Here is a 23,444-nt window from a genome sequence, read left to right as displayed (position 1 = left end):
AAAAGGAAGTTCAGGAGACGACACAGCGTCCAACGGAGCGGAAGCGAATCCACAATAAATTCAAACAACATGTTTGTGAAATGACCTTCAGAAACATAGCACGACTGCTGTCAAATGGTAATATGATGGCAAAAAATTACTGACAACCAAACCAAAAAAAGAAAAACAGCAAAATTAAAAGGGGCCTGCAGATCAAAGCATTAAAAACCTTCTGTCCTATTGGTGTTTAAATCTTTTTATTTCCTCTAGTCATCCAGTGAAAAAACTTTTACCAAGTTCTCACAGTATGAGGAATTGAGGGAAGCAGGGAACAGTCTATGTCCCTTAAATGCACGAAGTATTTTGTTTTTGTTTCCTACCCTCCCCCATAAAAAGTGCATAAGCAAATTTAAACAAAAATTCCTCTGAAATAATTTAACTTTTAAATTTAATTAAAATTAATTCTATTATTTCTTGTACAACCCAAATTAAATAGAAGTCTCATTTTTAAAAATTTAAATTCACTAGTATATTTTTAAAAATTTACTTGACTCGTGTGTCCCAGAAATAAAATAAGCCAAAACAATTGCATGAACTTTATCGCTTACACAACACAGTAGCACTTGGGACACTGCTCCCATCTAATCACATTTTCAGTTATTCTCACGGGAACAGGATCTGGGCTGACCACGGATTGCCATATTATAGTCATGACATCAATACAACCTTTCCTTCCCTGATCCCTATGGCATAAGAAGGAAAAGGAACTAAAGTACCTTGGAAGGAAGCAGAGTAAATAGTTTATGACCCAAGGGATTCTTTTGTCATTCTTTCATTTAATTAAGAAAGAATAAGTAGAGGAGCGCCTGGGTGACTCCTCTGCCTTCGGCTCAGGTCAGGATCCCAGGGTCCTGAGATCCGGTCCCTGCATCGGGCTCCCTGCTTAGCAGGGAACCTGTTTCTCCCTTTCCCTACCGCTCGCCCTGCTTGTGCTCTCCCTCTCTCTCTCTCTCTCACTGTCAAATAAATACAATCTTAGAAAGAAAGAAAGAAAGAAAGAAAGAAAGAAAGAAAGAAAGAAAGAAAGAAAGAAAATAGTAGAAATACAAAATTAATAAAATATTTGTAGGTAAGTTTGGCAGGTCTGTTCAAACCCCACCAATAAAAGAGGGATATAGAATTTGTCCAGGTGTAGCCCAAGGAGCCAAGATACAGAATTTTTTAAAAATTATTATTTATTTATTTTTAAGAAACAGAATTTTAGAAACAGAAAATGGTTCAACAAAGAGGTAAGACCCACAGTAATAGGAACCAATTCTTTCGTTTGTTTTTCATGTAAGGATAATTGACATATATCACCTTATTGGCTGTAGGCACCTGGACAATGCTTGATTAATTCTGGCAAAGGAGCACAGAATGAGCTGGAGTAACTAAACTAAGGGAAAACTCACGACCTCCCCAAGAACGTGCCCCCCACCCCGACTTTCGTCTAGAACTCTCAACAGAGAGAAGGTAAGACTACGGCTCTGGATGGTGCCGATACGTCACCCAACATCATTAGCAGGGGTCACTCCTGGACTCAAGCATGGGGGCAAACCCCAGAAACAATGCACAAAAGTCATGTGCACAGGTGCTAATTTTTAGAAAAGGCATGGCTGTCGTCACAGCACCAAGGGGGCCCCAGGCCTGAGAAAGACCAAGAAATGCAGACGTGAGCGACGCAGGCCCCACACTTGCATGCGTGGAGGACTCGAGGTGACAGACCCTGCTTCAGCCGCACAGCTCCGCTGACGGGGGACTCACGGCCAAGCCATCTGTCACAGCGGGCCAGCACAGACGCCCGAGGCCACTGCGGGCTGGACACCTGCCCCTCTGTGAGGCGATGCGCTGCGGGGCACCTGGCACAGAAGGCCAGCTCGAGTCTCTGGCCTGGAGGAGCCAGGTCTGGAGAAAGGCCTAGAACAGCTGTCTTGAGCCGCGAACCAAAGCCGAGGCTAGAAGAAGCACTGAGAAGGTACTGGTCGCACCCCGAATCTCAGCCCTGCTGGCTTTCTGGGCAGAAACCACACCCAGGGGCGCCTGGGTGGCACAGCGGTTAAGCATCTGCCTTCGGCTCAGGGCGTGATCCCAGCGTTGCGGGATCGAGTCCCACATCAGGTTCTTTTGCTATGAGCCTGCTTCTTCCTCTCCCACTCCCCCTGCTTGTGTTCCCTCTCTCGCTGGCTGTCTATCTGTGTTAAATAAATAAATAAAATCTTAAAAAAAAAAAAAAAAAAAGAAACCACACCCAAGTCCGTTCAGACACCTCGTTCTTCTCTAAGTGGGAAAGGCCACTACCAAAAACACACACTTTTTCTTTTGTGTTCCCCAGAATTAAACACCAAACCCATAACTTGGACTCCGGGTTTGAAGATGGTGGTGTCAAGTCTGCATCCCCGTTCCAGCTTCCTGGAAGTCACCAAAAAGAACAAGAATGAAAACCACAGACTGCATTTTTGGTGAAGCAAGGAGACAGGTGAGGCCCAGGACAGGTGGAAGGGCTGCTGCAGGGGGCGCAGACCCGGCAGGGGTGCGAGGTAGAGAGGCCGAACAAGGCCCCGCCATGCGGAACTCTGCTCCCAGTGGGGAGGGCACACCTGCGAGCAGCGGCACTGGCTGCAGGCTGGGCCGGAGCTGGAAGGGACGGAGGCGTGGAGGAGGCAGCCCCAGCCGAGGTCGTGCAGGAGGCGGGAAGCAGGAGCCTCGGCAGCAATGGGAGGCAGGCCCTCGGCTTTGCGCAAGCCTCCCCCAGCGCTGAGCCCACAGCGGAAGCACAGTAAAGGATGAAGAAACTCACACATCAAACCTCAGCCAGCCTGGTCGGGGGTAAGTTCAAGTCCTACAAGAAGGAGACATAATGGATGTAAACATGAGCGAGGGAGGGACGGCAGAGAAATCCGAGCAGCGGATGATGAATCCACACAAGCCAGAGCATGTCACTCTTCTACTTCAAGGGACTTTATAGCAGTTCCCCATCTCATTCAGGGTAAAGGCCAAAGTCATTTCGATGGCCTATAAAGGGGGGTCTGCCCCTACCTTGATTGGTCTGGCCTCATCCCTTAACCCTCCTGTTAAGTCACTTCATTTCACTCCTCCCTTCCTGGCCCCCTTGCTAGTCCTTTAGGTGCCTGCAAATCCCAGCCTCAGGGCATTTGCACGTGTTCTTCCCTCCACCTGGACGTCCTCCTGCAGGTACCCACATGGATTGTGACAAAAATTCTCTCCTTGACCAAACGCTACTCAGCTTTCCTAAGCTCTTTTTCAACCAGCCCTTGACGTCTGGACTTCCACGTTCATCTCTGCATGGTCCAGCTGTAGCAAGAATTCTGCTAATCACTTTAGCCAGCCCCCATATCTGATCACCCCTGCTCGGGTTTCTCACCCTCCCCCAGTGCCCCATATGAGGCTGGTCACCCTGGCCTGCCTTCAGCAAGATCCTATTAGGTTGGTTTAGCCAGAATCCGCTCTTAGACTTTGTCCCCGATGTCTCCTCTCTGTAATTTTCCACCCACTGTTGCACCCTGGTCTCCCAGCCCCTTGCCCACACTGTACTTGCAGTTGAGTCTGTTCTCTCTCCTACTGCAAGGCCCCACTGCAGAGGTCTCCACAGCCATCACAACAGTTCCCCTGACGTCTTTAACAAGTGTCATAGATCATTTTTTCTTTACCATTCACTCCCTCATCTCCATCAAGTCATTGTACAAACAACACCATTTTAGTGAGGGCTTCCCTGACCATCCTATTTAAAACTGCCCCCTTCCCAACACTCACTTATCCCCCTCCTCAACTCTGCTCTGGAGCACTTGTCACCTTCTAGAATATACATAAGTAACGATCTCTTATTTATTATCTGCACTCCTGGAAGGTATACTCCACAGGGTTGAGTGACTGTGAGAACAGGCCCTTGATGAATGGTTCCTGAATATTCATTACTCAACATTCAATATTCATAAATGACCATTCACCAGAAAAAAACAGTACCATCAAACAGATGAAAACTATGAACATGCATTTCACCATGAATTTTTTAAATTGCTTCTATAAAAGATGGACAGAGCTGTAATTGCTCAGGGATGATGAAATGATGAGGTCACAGAAAGAGATAAAAATAGAAGAAAATCTCAGAAGAGAAGTGGAAGGAAAAAATACAAACATCACAGAAAAGGAGGTGAAACTGAAAGCAGCAAAAAGTACACACAGGCAGAAGTGAGAAAATGCAAACAAATGAAATAAAAATGTAATAAAGTATTAAAAAGAATCACCCAAAAAAGCGACAAGTAAGAGGGACAGTGAGGAACAACCAATGCATGCATAATGAAGCTCCCCAATGAGAAAACTGGAAGAATGGAACAGAACACACATTCACTGACATAATTTTAAAATACTGAAAGAGTGGGGCACCTGGGTGGCTCAGGTGGTTAAGCATCTGCCTTCACCTCAGGTCAGGATCTCTGGTCCTGGGACTGAGCCCTTCGTCAGGCTTCCTGCTCAGCCAGGAGTCTGCTTCTCCCTCTCCCTTTGCCCCTCCCCCCCAACTCATGCTCCCTCTCTCTCTCTCTCAAATAAATAAAATCTTAAAAAAAATACTGAAAGGGCAAATGGATCAGGAATGGTCAAGAAAAGGATAGATTTTAGTAAAATTATTCTACCTCAAAAAGAAAGAATCCTTTAGGAATCAGGCAAAAAGATCAAGTCACTCGTAAAAGGGGAGAAAACCCTGACTTCTCCATAGCAAGACGCAATTCAAAATGCAGGTACAGCGATGACCGTTACAATGATCAATGAACAAAGCGTGATCATAGAATTTTATACCCATCTAAACAGTCACTCCACTATAAAGGAGTTTTAGATGTGCAGAAACAAACCCCAAGGAGTGCCGCGTGAAAATCCTCCTTGAGGTATTTACTACATAGTGAACTATAAGCATCCGTGGGATGGCTAGAAAACTGTCAAAAAAAACCCACGTGTGAAGACTGAATCCATTTAACTCTAATAATAAGACAAGGAGATCTGTGATGATGATGGTAGGAGAAAAGAATGTGAAATGCAAGGCCCGACAGTGGAGAGGTGACTTAAGTAACACTAGCTGGGAGAGGAAGGGAGCAAGAATGTGGGAGGTAGCATAATGTCCGTGCCTTCCCTGACTCTCACAGCTGGGGCTTACAAATACTCCATGAAAACCCTGCTCTCCAGGGCGCCTGGCGGGCTCAGTAGGAGGAGCGTGTAATTCTTTGATTTTGGGGTCATGAGTTTGAGCCTCATGCTGGATGTAGAGATCACTTAAATAAATAAATAAACTTAAAAAAAAACAACCATGCTCCCCCATACGGCAGCCACTAGCCACATGTGGCTATTTAAACTCAAATTTATATTGATTAATATTAAATAAAATTTAAGATCAGCCCCTCAGTCAGACTAGCCACACATTCAAGTGCTTAAAAGCCACTTTATGGCCAGTGGCCGTCACAACAGACAGAGCAGATAAACAGGACACACACATCACTGCAGAGAGTTCTACTGGACAGTGCTGATCTGAAGTTAGCAAATCGAATCACAGAGTACGAATCAACTTCACAAAGGTAAATACCAGAACAGGTGATATTTGTAAATAACTAAGACCAGCTGGTAGAAGAGAAGAAAGGAGGAAAGAAAGAAGAGGAAATACAGTAATTTCATCATAGTTCACAAGAGGGGATTAATAAATAACGTCGAAAACAAAGCAGATGTAGGGCATAATAAAAACTTGTAAGGGTAACAACTATAACAAATAAAACTCCAAAGTATTAGAAAATCATATAAACAACATAAAGCAAAAAAAAAAAAAAAAAAAAAAAAGGGGGGAGAGAAAAAAAAGTTTTAACAAAAAAAAAAAAAAAAAAAAAAAAAAAAAAAAAAAAAAAGGCTGGAGAGAAGAAGAAGTTTTAAAAGCTACTTAAAAAACCATCCCCTCAAGTGACACCAAAGCAGCAGCGACAGAACTAATGCCAAACACATGTCAGATTAATAAATGGGCTAAATTAACGTCTATTAAAAACAGACATTCAGATTCTATCTCAAAGCAGAGCCCAATTTTCTGTTGTATGACAGGGAAGCACCTACAAGAAGAAGAAAGACTACGGGAAGGACTGTGATGCAAGAGCGAGGAAATCAATCACAGGCTGTAATCTTCCCATCAGGCAAGGCTGAGCTCAGAGCGACCAAAGGAGACAAAGAAGGGCACTGTGCAACTCCCAGCAGCGGGGCTCGCGCTGAGGACCCGCCGCACGACTCCCTGCGATCAAATAACGTGGCACTGACAATGCAGAAATGACAGGGGACACAAGCAGAGATTGAGGAAAACACATCCGGTGTGGGAGACGTTAATTTACCCCCTTAGCTCATGACAGAGAAAACGACAAGAAGAAGAAAAGGTGTAACGGATCCACGTGATGCGTCAATAAGGTATGACTAATCGGCACACGGGGAACCCCACACTCCAGGGGGGATACGTACGCTCTTTTTCGTGTCCATGGTTCATGCACAAAAATTGACAAAACTGGCCCGTAAATAAGTTCAACAGTTTTTTAGAAAAAAAAAAATAGCAGAGCAAATTATTTAAGAAATAATAATAATAATAATCAAGAAAAAAAAAGAGGAAAGCAAACATCAGAGATACAGAGGTAATTAAAAGAATAATAAGAGAACGCACTGTTCCACTGCATGTGAGTCAATCTGAAAAGCTGATAAAGTGAGTTATTCTTCTAAGAAAATATAATTAACCTAAACTAACTATAAAGGAGACATGAGACCTAAGCAAATCGGTCACCATAGAAAAAGTAGAGAAAGTTATAAATAAGCCCCCACTCAAAGCACCAGGCCCAGAGAGTTTTGGAGATCATCCCCAAATGTATAAAGAACAGAAAATTCCAATATTAAGCTACTCCAAAACATAGAAAAGGAAGGAATTTCTTTTAAAAAAAAAATAAGGGAAATATAATAATGACATCAAAAGACAAAAATGTATACAGGTACCCATTCCCACAGAAAGCTAGATTTTTCTCACTTACAAATATCAATGCAAAGGTCCTATATAAAATATTAACAAATACAATCCAGGAACAACTTAAAGGAATAGCACACCATAATCCCAGGGGATTCAGTCCAGGAATGAATGGACAGCTCAATTATTTAGAAAAACTATTAGTACAACTCACTATATTAATAGCTCTCCAGAGAAAAATCATACCCGTCTCTAGAGATGCTGAAAAGTCAGTTGCTAAAATGTCATATCCATTCTTGGTAAAATTCTCAGTAACATAAGAAGGATACTTCCTCAACACAACATAATAGATCGATCTTTTCCAAAAGCCAGTATCAAACTTGATGGGAAATGAGATATGCTAGATTTAAATCAGGAAAAAAATAAGGATGAACACTGTCACCACTACTAATGGAGTCCAAATACTAGTTAAAGTAACCTAACTAAAGAAATGGTATGAAAATTGAAAAGGAGAAAGTAAAATGGTCTTTATCTGCAGATAATATGACTGTACACCTGAAAGAACCCACAACAATTCACTGAAAACTATCAACATGAAGAGAATTTCAGGAAGACAGTTGGGTTCAAAGTTAATGTGCAGAAATTAACAAGGCATCATGTACAAAACAACCACCAATGAGAAAACAGGCTGGAAGAAAAGTCTTTATTTTCAAAAGCCATTAAAAGCTAAAATATTATAAATTAATTTAACAGGAAATGACCAAAACACTGATAAGACAAAAATTTAAAACACAGCTGAGGGGCACAAAACAAACTGAGAGCCATACCATGTTTTTGAATACAAAGGTTTTTTTGTTTTTTGCTTTTTGTTTTTAGATTTTATTAATTTGAGAGAGAGAGAGTGAGAGAAAGCATGGTGGGGGGAGAAGGGTTCCCCTGCTGAGCAGGGAGCCCGACGTGGGGCTTGATCCCAGGACCTCGGGATCATGACCTGAGCCAAAGACAGACCCTTAACCAACTGAGCCACCCAGGTGCCCCGAATACAAATTTTTAGCACCCTCAATGTGTCTACTTTCCCAAAGTTAAGTCTATAAAGACAACAGAATCCTAAAGGAAATAATTCTTTTTGGGGCTACGTGGTGGGGTGATATAGACCAGATAAGCTGATTTGAAAATTCTTATAGAAGAGTCAATGAATGTTGAAGAGAAGAGAAGGAAGAGACTAGCTCTATGAGATGTTCCATCACCATGATGATTTATAACGCGTGTTACCGGGCACGTACAGGCTGAGAGGTCAACTGAACAAAACGGAGGAGTCCAGAAATAGACCCAGATAGTAGCAGAACTTAACAGATGATAAAAGTAGCATTTTAAATCCAGAGCAAAAGATGGAATAAGTCACTAAATGATATAGGAAACTGGCCAGAGAACTGGAAAAAAAAAATTAGGTGGGAGCCATACTGCAAACCTTTGTACATGGGAAGTTCACAATGTGTCAAAGACTCCAATATTTTTACACAAACAACCAAAATGTTAGAAGAAGCCATTCGGGATGACTTTTATCATATCCAAGTGACTCAAAACTCTGAATAAATACTACTACAAATACAACCCAAAATAAAGTCTGTTTCATAAAAGTGATTAGGAGTGATATCACTTACATAAATGACGAACTACGGAAATAATGGAACTCAGTGTAACAGGCGAACATGAAAATATGCCCAATCTCAACAATAATATGAGAAATAACAATTAAAACTATCCTAAGTGCAATTTTCCACCTATCAGACTACTAGAGACCAAAATATTCGAGCATATTGTGTTAGGGAAGGCAGCAACAGGTACTCTCAGAGGCTTCTGGCTGGGAGTCTGGAATACCATGACCTCATGAAGAACATCTGGCAATACCAAAGACATTTTACGAACACCTGGACCCAGCAATTGCATTTTAGGAATTTTCCTCAGATATACTGGTACAGGTGAAAAAGACTTATGAACATGGCTATTCAGGGCAACGCTGTTTGTAATACCAAAAGACTGTAAAGAACCTAAATTCCAACAATAGGAAAATGGTGGTTTTTCCCTTGAACAATATCCTGAAGATCATTCACATTAGTATATACATTTATTTTAAGGCTGCATATTGCACCACTATGAAAAAAAATATTGCCATTTGTACACATTTACTTACATATGCATAAAATATCTCTGGCAGAAATCACAAGAAATTGATAGCTTTTGGTTATCCCACGGACAGGACCTTGATGGATGGTGAGGGATAGAGGCGTCCACCTTGCAACTCATGAATTTTAAACCACTGAATTGATTAACTATTAACATAATAAATAATAAATCAATTTTAAAGTAAGATCAATCCCAGAATGGGTGGCCTCTGGACCTAAATATACCAAGATCTAAGCTCTTTAAATTCTGGTAACCCAAGGGCTGCTCGCCTTGGGAAAAGATCTAAAGATTGTGTGCTAGAAAGTCACATTTCTGGGGATTATCTCTTGCTTTGGACTTGAACACAACTGCCAGAGAAGAAAAAGCCTCTTCCTTAATGCCTCAGCTCTTCTCTCTCCAATCTTTCCTTTCTGATGGTCCTAGCAGCACGAGGAGCTGTCATTGTTCCCAAGAGTCCTCTGCGTAGGCACCCAAGTCCCTCCTTCCTCACACTGCGCAGTACTCAGAACCACCTGGGATCCTCCCACCACATTTGGTCTGGAGATCTTGCACACATAGTGGGGCTGCCCCTTCCTTTATCCACAGAAAATCAAATGCATGACAAAATCACAGGGTAAATCACAGTGAGCTGGGTGGGCAAACACAAGTTAGACAATTAATTGCTAAGACAATTATTGAAACACTAGTCTTTCTTAGTAGCACTCAGAGACCCATTTTGGTTGGAAAACAGAAATCAGAAACATTAGAGAGATTTCAACTTGTGAGGTACACCCACCTCCACAATTCTGTATCACAACTGTTTCCCATCTTGTTTGAAAAAGAGAACAAATGATCACCAGATATTTCTCCACAGTCAGTAATGGCCAATATTATGTGGTGTTTACTGAACTTCTAGAAAGGAGAATTTCGAAGAGACTGCGTCATCTCCAATCTGTCATTAAAACCTATAATGCTACTTAATCCCATTCCTAGATTTTACTCAAGTGAAATGAAAGATTATGTCCACACAAAAATCCGTACGCAAATGTTTTTATTAGCTTTATTCCAAATCACCCGAATGTACTTCATCGGGCGCGTGGCTGAACACACAGCGGTACATCCACACCAGAGAAGACAACTCGGCGACAGAACGGAACAACCACTGATACGCACAACAATCTGAATGAGTCTCAAAGGCATCACGCTACGTGATAAGGCCAGATTCAAAAGGCTACCTATCATGTAATCTCACTTATGTCACTTACAAGATATTCTGGAAAAGGGCAACCAGAAGGACTGAAAGTGGACTGGAACTTGCTAGGGGCTGGGGGGGGGGAGCGAGGGACGGGGGGAGAAGAGGGGACTATAGAGGACACAGGGAATTTTGGGGAGCATGAGAACCGTTCCACATCTGGATTGTGGTGGTAGTTATGGCCCCCAGGGAACTCTATACTGGAGAGTAATCCATTGTATGTGATGGCTTCAATTAAGAAACCCACAGAGATAATCAAGTATAGAAGGAAATACAGTCATCCTACTTTCTTGACAACAGGGTCACAGTCTGAAAGTGGTTCATATTTAAGTAAAAATCTATGAAAATCAATCAGTTCACCAGCAACAGAACTGTAACAAAATACAGAGATACTAATTTTGTTTGGCTTACGTACACATATTGCCAAAACAGCAGAAAGAATATCAGCACTGTTCTAGGTACTTGGGACAAAAGAGACAAAGCCCCTGCTCTCGGGGGCTTACATTTTATTTATTTATTTATTTATTCATTCATTCATTCATTCATTCAAAGGGAGAGAGAGCACGCAAGCGGGGGTGAGGGCAGAGGGAGAGAGAGAGAATCTCAAGCAGGCTTTGTGCTGAGTGTGGAGCCCAACGTGGGGCTCAATCTCACAACCCTGAGATCATGACCTGAGCTGAAACCAAGAGTCGGATGCTTAACCTCCTGAGCCCCCAGGTGCCCCAGGGGCTCACATTTCAGTACCGCATTCTGATGCTTTTCTACTACGGTCAGAGACGGCAGGTTTCTTCTAGGTGTAATACAGTATAAGTACAGGTGTAAATACTAAGTAAAATGGGCCGACAAAACTCATGGCAATTGTCCAACGTGGGTATCTCTGAAATTTCCAGTTCTGAAACTTTCTTGAGAGTCTGGAAAAGAAATCTGAGCCCCTGAGTAAAAGTTTAGAAGGGGCAAAATAAGATTGCCAGTACTAGTCACTAAAAGTAAAACTTTTAAAATCAAACATGGAGTCTTTCGTGCAGGAGTGTCACATTAGATTCCTGGTGTGCTGTGTGGTTTCAGGGGTTGGATACCACGTATTAGCAAAATTGTGAATTAACAGAGATTACTGGATTTCAGATTTCAGTAACAGTAAAACTCATGGAAAGTCTGGAATGCTGACATTTGTTTGAACTATTGGCGTAAGTGAATGTAAAGACTGGGGACTATAAACCAAGAGTTTCGGAGAGCTCCAATTACAGGAGGCTGGGAGCTGCCCTAATTATACGCCAAAGTAATGACCGTGGAATACAGGAGTTGGCCAAAGAAAATGCTTTGAATAGCCAGCCCACTTACATAATGAACAACTCCAACGGCCACCACACTGAATCCCGGTCCGAGTGAACTCACGTGCGAAAGAGAACAGATCACCGAGTCCAAGGCAGAGCCTGAGCCCAGGAGGAGAGGGCCAGAGGTGAGTGGAGCAGGGCCCACAGGGCTGCTGCTGACAGGCCAGAGAGGGACGAGAGAGCACAGGGCCGACCATGCTCCCCAGCACAGCAGTGGCCCCTGCTCCAGGCGGCCCAGTGGCGCACGGGCACCCTGCCCATGGCAACCCCAGGACCACGCTGTGGGAGGCTGGGAATGTCAACTGCTAATTCTTGGGTGTGCTTATGGAGCAGTGAAGGAGGGGGAATGTTACTTCTCATTTGATACTCCTTCCTATTACTTGAATTTTCTTAGCAAGGGAAAACATTTAAGTTTTTTAAATTTACAGAACAAATCTGAAAAGTATGGTCAGATTTAACACTACTAGATCTTTTTCAAATTAAAAAAAGGTATTTTTTATCCGATTATTATTGAAGATAGGAATATCTGCCCTTTTATGCCTTACTTTTCTTTGATGGGACTTCTGTTCTCTTCCCAAAGATGGTGGCTTGGGTTTTAGAGTAATGGTCTTAAATGATCTTTCCTTTTTTTTTTTTTTTTTTTAAGATTTTACTTATTTGAGAGAGAGAGAGAGGGCATGAGCAAGGGGGAGGGGTAGAGGGAGAGGGAGAAGCAGAGTCCCCACAGAGCAGGGAGCCTGATAAGGGACTCTATCCCAGGACCCTGGGATCACGACTGGAGCTGAAGGCAGAAGCTTAACCGACTGAGCCACCCAGGTGCCCTTAAATGATCTTTTCTGATAAAACAAAGGGCAGACCAATTTTTGGCTGCCATGATGCCAGGTGTGTGACAGAAAACCATAAGCACAGAGAAGAACGTCAGCACAGAGGACACGCTGGTGGGGATGAATGGAACCCAGCCATCATTAGAAAGCACATGTGCCAACATCATACACCAGGAGATCCTGCCCAACAGCCAGGACAGCTGGTGTGAGCCCTCGGTTGCTCAGAGGCACCCTCTTTCGGAGCATCAGCATCCGGGGTCAGAAGAGCATGATCAGGTACAAGCTACTAGCAAGAATCCAAGGCTACCGACCATCTCACACTGCCCTTTCCAGGGTAAGGAGACCAACAGTGAGGGTGGCCAGAACCCACCAGCTTCTGCACAGACTCCCGGCCCAAGAACCCCAGGCGAGCAGGTTGTCAAGGAGGAAAGTGGCAGAAGATGAACCAACAATGGTGGGTCTGTAATCTAGGTGGAGTAGGGGGCTATCTTTTTTTTTTTATTTAAATCCTCCAGTGAATAAGCAAAATATTTTCAGCCGGGTTGCATGTAATGCATTATATCTGAAAGTTAATAAAGCTTTTAAGTTTTGGCATAAGACAAAATAAAATGGGATGGTACAAAAAACTTCAACCTTGTTGGCTCTGGCCGGTCGCTACATCGTACAACCAGTACTTTTCAAACTGTGAGCCACTGGGCCCCAGGCCTGTCCAGACCCCTCAGCAGCCACTTTGGGATTTGAGGATGAGTCGGGGAAAACAGAGGGGGAATCACTTCAAATGGAAAAGTTCTGATTTTATATGCTTATAAAACAAACCATCTTAATAGTTATTATAAAAATTGATATATTAGAATTCTGTATCAGATTTCATTTAATAAAAGAGTTTCACTGCTTCAATTTTTTTTGGAAAATCTTCATCCTAAACAACGTTGTTCATCTTCTTGAGCTGTTTATAAGGAAACACTCACTTTAGTTTTCGAGATGAAAGGTAACATGCATTTTCCATCACCTGGAGAAAGGCACCATCGCTCTGAGCCTGACTTTTCTTTTACCTGTGACTGAGAAAGTAGACTTTCTCTTCAATATAGACAATAAAAGACCAAGACAGTCTTTTTAAGAGTTGCTCGCTGTATAAATGAGTCCAGAAAGTCTTGTGTGCAGGTAGAAGACAGTAACTGAAACTGATAGGAATTTTTCACTTCGCAAAAGTATTTTTACAAAAGTTGGCTCTTTAACTGTTTGTGTTTGTATGGAAAGCATCTGAAAGGACCCAGAACCCCATGGCCACCCAACACACCCAACACCACCCAACACACCACAGAGCCCAACACCCTGGATCTCCAACCACACGTGGGATCCTGGTGGCTCTGAAGCAAGCCACCATATTAATTGCCAGCTCCTTAAACTCTCCATCCCCAGAGAGGGCAAAGTTTACTTCTGAGCTTAGAGAACACTGAGCTTTTCTTTGTTAATAATGCTCTTCTGAAAATTCCACATCTTCGTCTGCTCCTGGGGAGGGGAAACAGGTCAGCCCACCTGCCCAATGGCTAATGAGTGACTGTTTTCTGAACAAAAGTTGAAGCCAAGAAACGAAGCAGGGGTGGAGGTGAGGTCATAGATCTGTCTCCTAAAAGAATTCCATTTATGTATCACGACTACTTGATTAAGAACATTGAATGAGAGGAAGAGATATTCAGAGCTGGGGGTTAAAAACTCCCAAAGTGTAGCTAAAACGAAAATGGAAAGCAAATGGAAAACTGACTTGAACTTACGACTTTTCCAGAACACGACTGTGTTAAGAGGGCAAAGAACAAGCAGGGTGAGCAGAGGTGCAGGAAGAGCAATGGAAGCAGGAGGGGGCCAAGGACAGGGGGAAGGGACAGCCAGGGAATCAGGTCAGCTCGGCCCAAAGCTGAGGGAGGGAGTGGTGATTGGTGCATAGTTCACAGGAGCAGAACCAGGCACGGGGGAGGTAAGGGAGGCACAGCAGGAACCATCTGTAGGGAGGGTTAGCACAACTGAAGTGTGTAGAATAGACCAGCAGGGCTCTGCCAACTCAGGTTGGGGCAGTAATGGAGAGGGACTCAAAAGGCGGAACAAGAGAGAAGAGAGGTGCCATCTCCCCAAAACCTGCCCGTGCCACTGGCTCTCCAGACTGTGAGCAGCAGTGCTGGGAGGTCAGCGCTGGGGGACATCCCCCACTGAAAGCAGGGCAGGGCAAAGATGCAGGCTGAGCCCTCGGGGAGGGTGTGGCTGGCTCCACAGGCTGATTCAGGATGCTGCAAGGTCGGGAGGTCCAGACTGAGAACTCAAGGTCAGGAGGTTCCAAATGGGGACTAGCATCAAGAGAAGGCAGAGGAAACCCAACAGCCCTGCTAGCGTCATAGCAGCCTGCTGGGAGTCAAGGGTCCCCCTGCTGCAGAGTCTAGAAACCCACACGCCCACAGCGGTCAGGCAGGCGTTACTAATGCTCAGGCCAGTACAAAATGTGCTGTCACAAACACTAAAAGGAGAACTACATGAATCATTTTACTGCACCCAGTTTTCAAACAGGCTTGGGTAATTCTGAAAATGCCTCTCGTGCATTGCATCAGGGTTAGATTATGATTTAGAAAACAGGCCTTTTCAGGAGCATTTGATTATTCAAGAGGGAAGAGACCGACTCAAAGTTTAGATGACAGCGATTCTTAAAAGGTGCATAGCTCCCCCAAATTATCCTGGGATCCCTCCAGGCTCATTTTTGTACCCTAAGTATTGCAACAGCACTCACCAGGACTGACCATTCATGTATCAAGAATCCAGTGGTACAAAGCACGATAGTTACACTTTTTTTCCATATCACTCTAGTTTTGTAATTTTTCTTCATAATGATGAACTATTACATATAGGATTTTTCCTCTTTAATTTTTTAAAAGATTTTATTTATTTGAGAGAGAGAGAGAGAGAGAGGGAATACGAGTGGGGGGACGGGCAGCGCGAGAGGGAAAAGCAGACTCCCCGCTGAGCAGGGAGCCCCACGTGGGGCTGGATCCCAGGACCCTGGGATCATGTCCTGAGCTGAAGGCAGATGCTTAACCGACTGAGCCACCCAAGCACCTCTCTTCTTTAATTTTTTAACAGGAAATTACATGCAAACCAAATAAGACAAAATGGCAATCTAGAGGTTCTTGTGGTAACAGTAACCAGCCTGCTGTGCACAGGTCCCTTATCACTGTAACTGGCTATGCTGGATAGCAAAACTCTTACTTACGGTTTTCACAACCACAATATTTAACGGTGTCACTTTCATGAGTACATGTGCCAGGATTTTAGAATGTAAAACGTTCTGAATTTGTAAAAACAAATGAATCATATTTACATTACAAAAAGATTTACTGTAGGGTTGTTTCAACCAATAAGCTCGCTGGCGCACTGAAAACATCACATAATTGACGATGCAGTTGAGTCAAACTTTTTGATCAGGAACACCTCCCCTGCACGTGCAGGAAGCATACAGGCATACCCAAACCACACTCAGCTCTCAGTGCCCAAACCCACTGTGCTCCCTATCGGGGCTCCCAGGGCACTGGTCCTCCCTCCTCCAAGTCCACCGTGGACAGACATCTGACAATCTGAGAAGCATCTGATACGCACTTACTTGGATGCCACTTGGACGGTGTGATAATCCCCAGATCCACATTGTGGTAGACACAGCAATTCTGTGTGAATAGACATTACGGAAAAGCATACTGATACCAAGACCCACCATGTGAGCCCCTGCTAAGGGTCAGAACCTATAACAAAATGTCTTAAAACATTATCTCATTTAATCTCACCACAAAAGCTATGAGCAGGCATTAGCTCCATCCTCCAGATGACAAAAATTAAGACCTGGAGAAGGCATACAGAAGTGTGATTTCAAATATTTACTCTTCTCAGTGCCCTTAGCATGTCACTGAGTTCTCTGATCCTATTTTCTGAACCATAAAATGGGGGGATTCTTCAGTGTTAGTAGGGATAAAAGCAGTCTGTAAGTTGGAAAGGGCCATACTAGTATATGTTTTTATAAAACAATATTAGTTAAGTGCTCTCATGGGATATTAAAACATTCATTAGAAATATGGAATTGGGTAATTTTATCACATATTCCTGATGATCTTGTACCGTACATGGGGCTTTGGAAACACAAGTCAAGTTTCTGGACTCAAAGAGAAGGATTCTCAAGGTGGAATGGCATGGATGCTTCAAGCTCTGAGGAAGGTCTACTTGCTGTGAGCTGTGTAAATTGCGATGAACACGCCAGGGAATCAAATACTATTATTTTCTATTTCTGAATTTGAAGAGAATCACACTGACAGGAATTTGGAAGTCCCCATTCCCATATTTATTTGACTCATTCTCTTAAAAATGATTGTCCTAGAGCAAATAAAAGTAATGGGCGGGGGGTGTAGTTCCGGGGCAATGCTAAAATAAGAATCTTACCAACATCTGTCTGGAATTTATGCCTAGAATATTATTTGTAATTACAAAGGAAAATCTATAGTATACCTGTAAGACCTAGCTTTCCCTTTCTGATCAATGGATTTATAAAACTATTAGCTTTATGAATTTTGTTTAAATGTTTTAAGGTTTCAACTATCATTTAATAAAGTTTTTGAGTGGGCCTATTGAGTGGGCAGGTACTGACAGGCCCAGGTATATGAATATAAACAAAACAGCATTTTAGTTAGGCAGACACAAAGAACAAATTACTTACAAGTTTAATCAATGCAAGGACACAGGAATATATAAAATGTGTTGCTAATGTATTACAGGTTACGCCACTTACTAAATTACTGAAAACTTTCCGTGATATTCAGTCTTTTCCTGACCACTGGACTCAACACTTCTCTGCTCAACCGTGACCTCATATTCCAGTTCAAGGTACTCTTCTTATAAGGAATTTTTCTAACATTTAAATTTAAATATAAGAATTATTTTAAGTCTATGGCTGAGAGTTATTTTTAAGATTTATCTTTGAGAGAGAGCGTGCATGAGAGCGAGTGCACAAGCTGGGGGAGGGGCGGAGGGACAGGGACAGGCAGACTCCCCACTGAGCAGGGACCCTGACGTGGGGCTCAATTCCCACGACCCTGAGATCATGACCTGACCTGAAATCAAGAGTCAGTGGCTTAACCAACTGAGCCACCCAGGTGCCCGAGAGTTGTTTTTATAACAGAAATGAAATGAAAACAAACAATTCTAAACAATTCATGTGTCAAACAAAAAACCATAATGGAAATTGGAAGATATTTTGGTACAATGATAAAAATGCCACAAATCACATCTCACGAGATGGGGCAGTAGAGTGTTATGCTGGGGTCTTCCCATGTCCAGAGCGTGGGGTTACTGCGTCAGGTGGCCTCAGCTGGGTCCTTCGGAGCAGCCACTTCAGGCAGCATGGAGGCAGAGTGGTTCTACTTCTCTCCCTGGAGCTCCTGGCCATGCCCGTCTCTGGCAGGAGCTGGGTGGGGTTACGTGAGTGTCCGCTTTACAGAAACTCCAGCCAACCGACTAAAACCAAAAGGCCAGCCAGATGCGACTAAAGCAGTCCTTAGAGGGCAATGTCTGCATTTTTAAGAGGAGGCTACAATTTAAGAAGCTACGCAGCCAACTTAGGAAGGTAAAACACAACAACTGGAAAAGAGCTGAATAAATTCAAGGAAAAGAGAAGAAATACCTGGAAAGATGATAAAGTGAAATCCCTTTAAAAAACGGCTGCCAAGTGAGATTCTAGAAGTAACTGGAAAAGCCTGGGAAACAGAGGAAAGGAGACCTTTCACTGGACCCGGACTGCTGTGCAAATGTCTGCGAGTTCTGGTTCACTCTGCCGCCCTGTCTGCTCCTCCTGCTGGGAATGAACCGGAGCATCCGTGGTCTCCGGTGGGAGGGGGACCCCGGCCTGGCACTTACACTTCAAAACTTAGGTTCAAGCACCACCACCTCAGTGAGGCTCCAGAAGACCCTATCTTCCCCCCACAAAATGGTGATGCCCTGCTTTGCGCTCATCAGATCCCACAGATGCTCCTACTCGAACGCTTTATCACCTTTTGTTTATGTATTCACCTGTCTCTACGACCTGCAAGCCTCATGAGATCAACAGACACTGCCTGAGGAAATCTGTTTGGATTTAATAGAAACCTAAAAACAAACAAACAAAACAACCAACCTAATAAAAGGATGAGACTGACAGGTGTCCAAGATAAAGATACACCATTAAGCAGAAAGAATAAGTTGTGCGCGTGTGTGTGTGTGCGTGTGTGTGCGTGCACACGTACACCACTCCTCATAGGAAACGCCTGGAGTAGTTCATTAAGCAGACACCTCCAGGGACAGAAAAGGGGAAAAGAGGAGGAAGAACTTACCGTTCACTTTCCAGCCTCCTATAAAATGTTAAGTCGTTCACATGGCATGTATTACATTTTTATTTCTTAAAATGATTCAACAGTGATTTTTTTTTAAAGTCCATCATTTTGTCAGGAAGCATTTTTTTTTCTTGGAAAAAACCCAAATGCCAATTTCAAACCCAAGTATAACTTAGGTTCTCTGGTATCCACAGAATGAAAGCCATTTTCAAATGCTTTCATGACAACTAAAACACTGAAAAGCACAGAAACAGAATCAGTACATTTTCCGAGAAGTCATAGTTTTTCATTTTTTAATTTTTAAAAGAGATTTTATTTATTTATTTGTCAGAGAGAGAGCATGTGAGCGCACAAGCAGGGGGAGCGGCAGGCAGTGGTAGAAGCAGGCTCCCCACTGAGCAGGGAGCCTGATGCAGGACTCAACCCCAGGACCCTGGGATCATGACCTGAGCGGAAGGCAGATGCTTAACTGACTGAGCCACCCAGGCATCCCAAGAAGACTGCTTTATGTGGCTACACAGGCAAAAATGTGCTTTGTGTGACCGACACTCACTTATGACCTAAAGATCAGGTAGGTGGCAGCCACGTCAAACAAACTATGACAGTTGCAGGTATCCGCTGAGAAGTCAGATCCTTAGTAACTGAACCTTTACCAGTGCTGTTGAGATGTACAGAGAACATCAAAAACTTGTATTAGTTCCACTTGCAGCCAGTAAGAGTGGGGAGAATGGGAAAGAGAGGCCACCCCTTGCACAATCATGGTACAAACTATGCTTGAAACACGCACCAACCACAGGGTCCGAGACCATCAACCGGCCAGCTAGGTCCTGCCACCTGGAGCTTAGGAAGCAGCCAGGGCAGTGCTGGCCACCTACTCCACCTATCCTGAACCACAGATCACAGAGTCTAACACCTCAGTCATAGGCACATAGGTCCAAATATATACTTTTGTTGATTGTTTGGACTTACTGGTCTAGTAACTTTTTTTTTTCCTTTGGATCCTAAAAAATATATAACAACCCTCTGTTTAGGAGAAGTTACCCTGATTTTTCTTTTTCTTTTTCTTTTTTTTTTAAAGATTTTTATTTATTTATTTGATAGAGAGACAGCCAGCGAAAGAGGGAACACAAGCAGGGGGAGTGGGAGAGGAAGACACAGGCTCCCAGTGGAGCAGGGAGCCCGATGTGGGCCTCGATCCCAGGACCCTGGAATCACACCCTGAGCCGAAGGCAGACACTAACGACTGAGTCACCCAGGCGCCCCTTCCTGATTTTTCTTTTATAATCGCTGTATAAGGTCCCCCAATACAAGATTAAGAAACATTGCCGTAAGCCAGCCATGGCAGCAGATTCTGTTCCCATTAATGGCACCAAGGGATGCGCACTGGTTGCGCAAAGCCGATGCCCCCTTCAGCTCTCCCAACCACAAGGACTTTCGGCTGGGTCAACTTTACCATTTCAGTTCTTGCAGCTTTTCTAAATGTACTTTTCCTTACTTGCACCATTATTTAAAACCACAGAAAATATCTCAGCTGGAACAACATCTCTGAATGGAATGTGTTGACTTTTCAATGAAATAATAATTATTAAAGCAAAATGTATATAGTACCCTATCACTGCCTCCCCAATTTTTATTGTGAATATCCAAGCTACAGAAAAGTTATGAGAATACAAAGTAGAAAGGAAGCTGGAGCCCTCACACACTGCTGGTGGAATTTACAACAGTGCAGGTGCTTTGGCAAACAGTTTGGTGGGCCTTCAAAAAGTTAAACATGGTGGGGTGCCTGGGTGGCTCTGACTCTTGATTTGGGCTCAGGTTATGATCTCAGGGTCATAAGACAGAGCCCCTCGTCAGGCTCCCTACTGGGCATGGAGCCTGCTTAAGATTCTCTCTCTCCCTTTGACCTCCCCAACGCTCCAGCTCATGCATGTGCTGAAAAAAAAAAAAAAAAAAAAAAAGTTAAACATAAAAGTATCATATCACCCAGCAATTCCACTCCTCTGTATATACCCAAGAGAAATGAAAACATATGTTCACAAAAAAACTTGTACTAGAAAGTTCATTGTAGCATTATTCATAAAAGTCAAAAAGTGAAAACCCAAATAAATGTCCATCAACAAGTGAGTGGGTAAATAAAAGATGGTCTAGCCATACAATGGAATATTACTCAGCCATAAAAAGGAACCAGGAACTGATAGATGCTACAGGTATGAACACTGAAAACATTATGCTAAACGAAGGAAGCCAGTCACAAAAGACCACATATATGACTTTTCCAGAATAGGCAAATCCATGGAGACAGAAAGCAGATCTGTGACTGCCAGGGACTGAAAGGTAGGGAGGATGAGGAATATCTGCTAATAGGTACAAGGTTTCTTTTGGGGTGGATCAAAATGTTCTAAAATTAGACGGTAGTGATTATTTGAGCAACTCTGTGAATATATTAAAACCACTGAATTTTACATCTTAAATGGGTAAATTTTATGGTATCTGAATTACATCTCAACAAAACTTACTAAAAATGAATACAAAGTGGACTCATACAGCTTTCAGTTAGAGTCGTCAATTATTAACACTTTGCCCTACTTGCTCTCTCTTCTCACATGCACACACACACACAATCTGTGCTTGAACTAGTCAAAATTTAGTTATTGCCATACTTTACTCCTGAATACTTCAGTATGTGGAGTATTCTCCTACACAGCCAAAACACAAATATCACACTGGGAAATTTAACACCAATACAAAGCTATTATTTAATATATAGTCCATACTCAAATTTATTTATCAAAAATTATGCACTGTATTTGGTTGTCATATCCCTTTAGTTTCGTTTAATCTAGAAAAACTCCCTTTTTTTATGACATTCACATTTTTTAAGAATGCAGGCCAATTATTTCAGAGTGTTCCTCAACCGGGACACGCCTGATTGTTTCCTTATGAATTGATCTAAGTTGAACCTTTTTGGTAGGAATACTACATATAAGATTTGTTCCCATCAGGCCAGACCCTCTATGATCATGCCAGAACATAATGTCAGTAGTATCATTAGTGGTGATAGTGAGGTGATGCCAACTGTTGATCGTGGATAGACTAGTGATGACCTGATTCCTCCACTATGAAGGTAGCTTTTCCCCTCTGAAATTAATAATTTGGGAGGTGATCATTTGAGTCTGTGTAAGTATCAGGTTTCCCTAGTAGTGTTGCACTCAAAAGGGTTTAGCATCTGTTCATGATCTTTGCCTGGTATTCCATCTTTTCTGAGACTGCTCTGCATTTATGGGACCAACCACTACTCTCAATTTTATTCCACAGTGTGAGCTAGCTGTGATTTCAACACTGGCTGCACATTACAATCAATGGTATCTCTGGGAGTGGGACCTGGGCAATCATACTTTAAAATTCCCAGGGTGACTGATTCTGATGTAGAGTAGGGTTGAGCTACAGGAACCTTGCATCATCCACGCTTTGCAAATAAGGAAACTGAGGCCAGAGGAGGTTAAATGATTGGCGAGTGGCACAAAACTTGTTAATGCCGTCATTAAGATTTTAATTTTTTTGTACTTGCATTTTAATATGCCATGACTTTTGTACATCACTCAAAGAATAAAAAAATGAGTAACTTCTGCATGGTGTTGGACCTGACCGGGCCCTGAAGTGCGTATTTCTGTCTTCAAGGCGAATTCTACCTTTCATTCGTTAAGACCTCTGCAGTCACGTCGGGAGTGAGGGAACGGGGCATGTGGACACGAAGCTCCTCCACCCTCAATGGACAGCTCAAGCGCTGGACCCAAGGCCAAGCGGATGTTCAAAGGGCCAGACGGTGAACACTGCAGCTAAGGCGCCGGCCCCTCGGCCCGCACGCCCGAGGACGTGGCGGGGACTCCGCCCGGGGTCCCTCGTAGGGCTCGGGCCGCGCGAGGGGCACACCTGGCGGGACGCACCTGGCGGATCTGCCCAGCCCAGGGACACCCAGAAGTGTGCGGGGCCCTGCAGACGACGGAACCTGTAGGCCAGCCCACCCTACTTACCCCGGCGTGATAAACCTTGTTCGCTCTCTTAATCTTAATGTCCAAGGAGGTCCCCATTTCGATTACTCCGCTGAGGGTGCGACTTCCTGCCGCGCGTGACCCGAGGGGAAGGCGAGTTGCCCCGCCCCTCCAAGCCGCGCCCCGCCCCCTTCTCCTCGCCGCCCGCAGTCCTTTCAGGAGACAACACTCCCAATTCCGGATCGACTCCCCAGCCTTCCTTTTTCCGGTGCAGGGGCGGGTCTTAGCGCAGGCCGAGGCGCTATCACTCTTTGCCCCGCCCTGCCGGGCGTAAGGGGCGGGACAATGCCGGCCCCACCCTTTCCGTAAAGACTGTCTTAACACCGGAAATACCCCCCTCTTCTTTACTGGAGCGGGGGAGGGGGGGAGGGGGGAGCGGGGGGGGGGAAATGGTTCTGTCCCGGCGTGCCCCGCGGTTGGGGGCGGTGCCGAGGCCGTGTCGCGG

General features: G+C 43.8%; 1 protein-coding gene across 2 annotated transcripts in view; it reads right to left on the bottom strand.

Annotated features, from left to right (window-relative positions):
- The window catches only part of VPS26C (VPS26 endosomal protein sorting factor C), a 41,292-nt gene extending 18,156 nt beyond the window's left edge, over positions 1 to 23,136 (bottom strand). The window contains exon 1 of one of the 2 annotated variants that reach the window (XM_008701897.2): positions 22,982 to 23,136. In XM_008701897.2, coding sequence (XP_008700119.2) covers positions 22,982 to 23,038 — 57 coding nt within the window. In that variant the 5' untranslated portion in view covers positions 23,039 to 23,136. Of the gene's footprint in view, positions 1 to 587; positions 897 to 22,981 lie in introns of those variants that run through there. The other variant, XM_008701898.2, reaches the window with a different exon arrangement.
- Positions 23,137 to 23,444: the final 308 nt, after the last annotated feature.

The sequence above is a fragment of the Ursus maritimus genome, unplaced genomic scaffold, assembly GCF_017311325.1.
Source record: "Ursus maritimus isolate PB19 unplaced genomic scaffold, ASM1731132v1 scaffold_4, whole genome shotgun sequence".
Lineage (NCBI taxonomy): Eukaryota > Metazoa > Chordata > Mammalia > Carnivora > Ursidae > Ursus > Ursus maritimus.
This window is presented reverse-complemented; position numbering and strand designations above follow the sequence as displayed.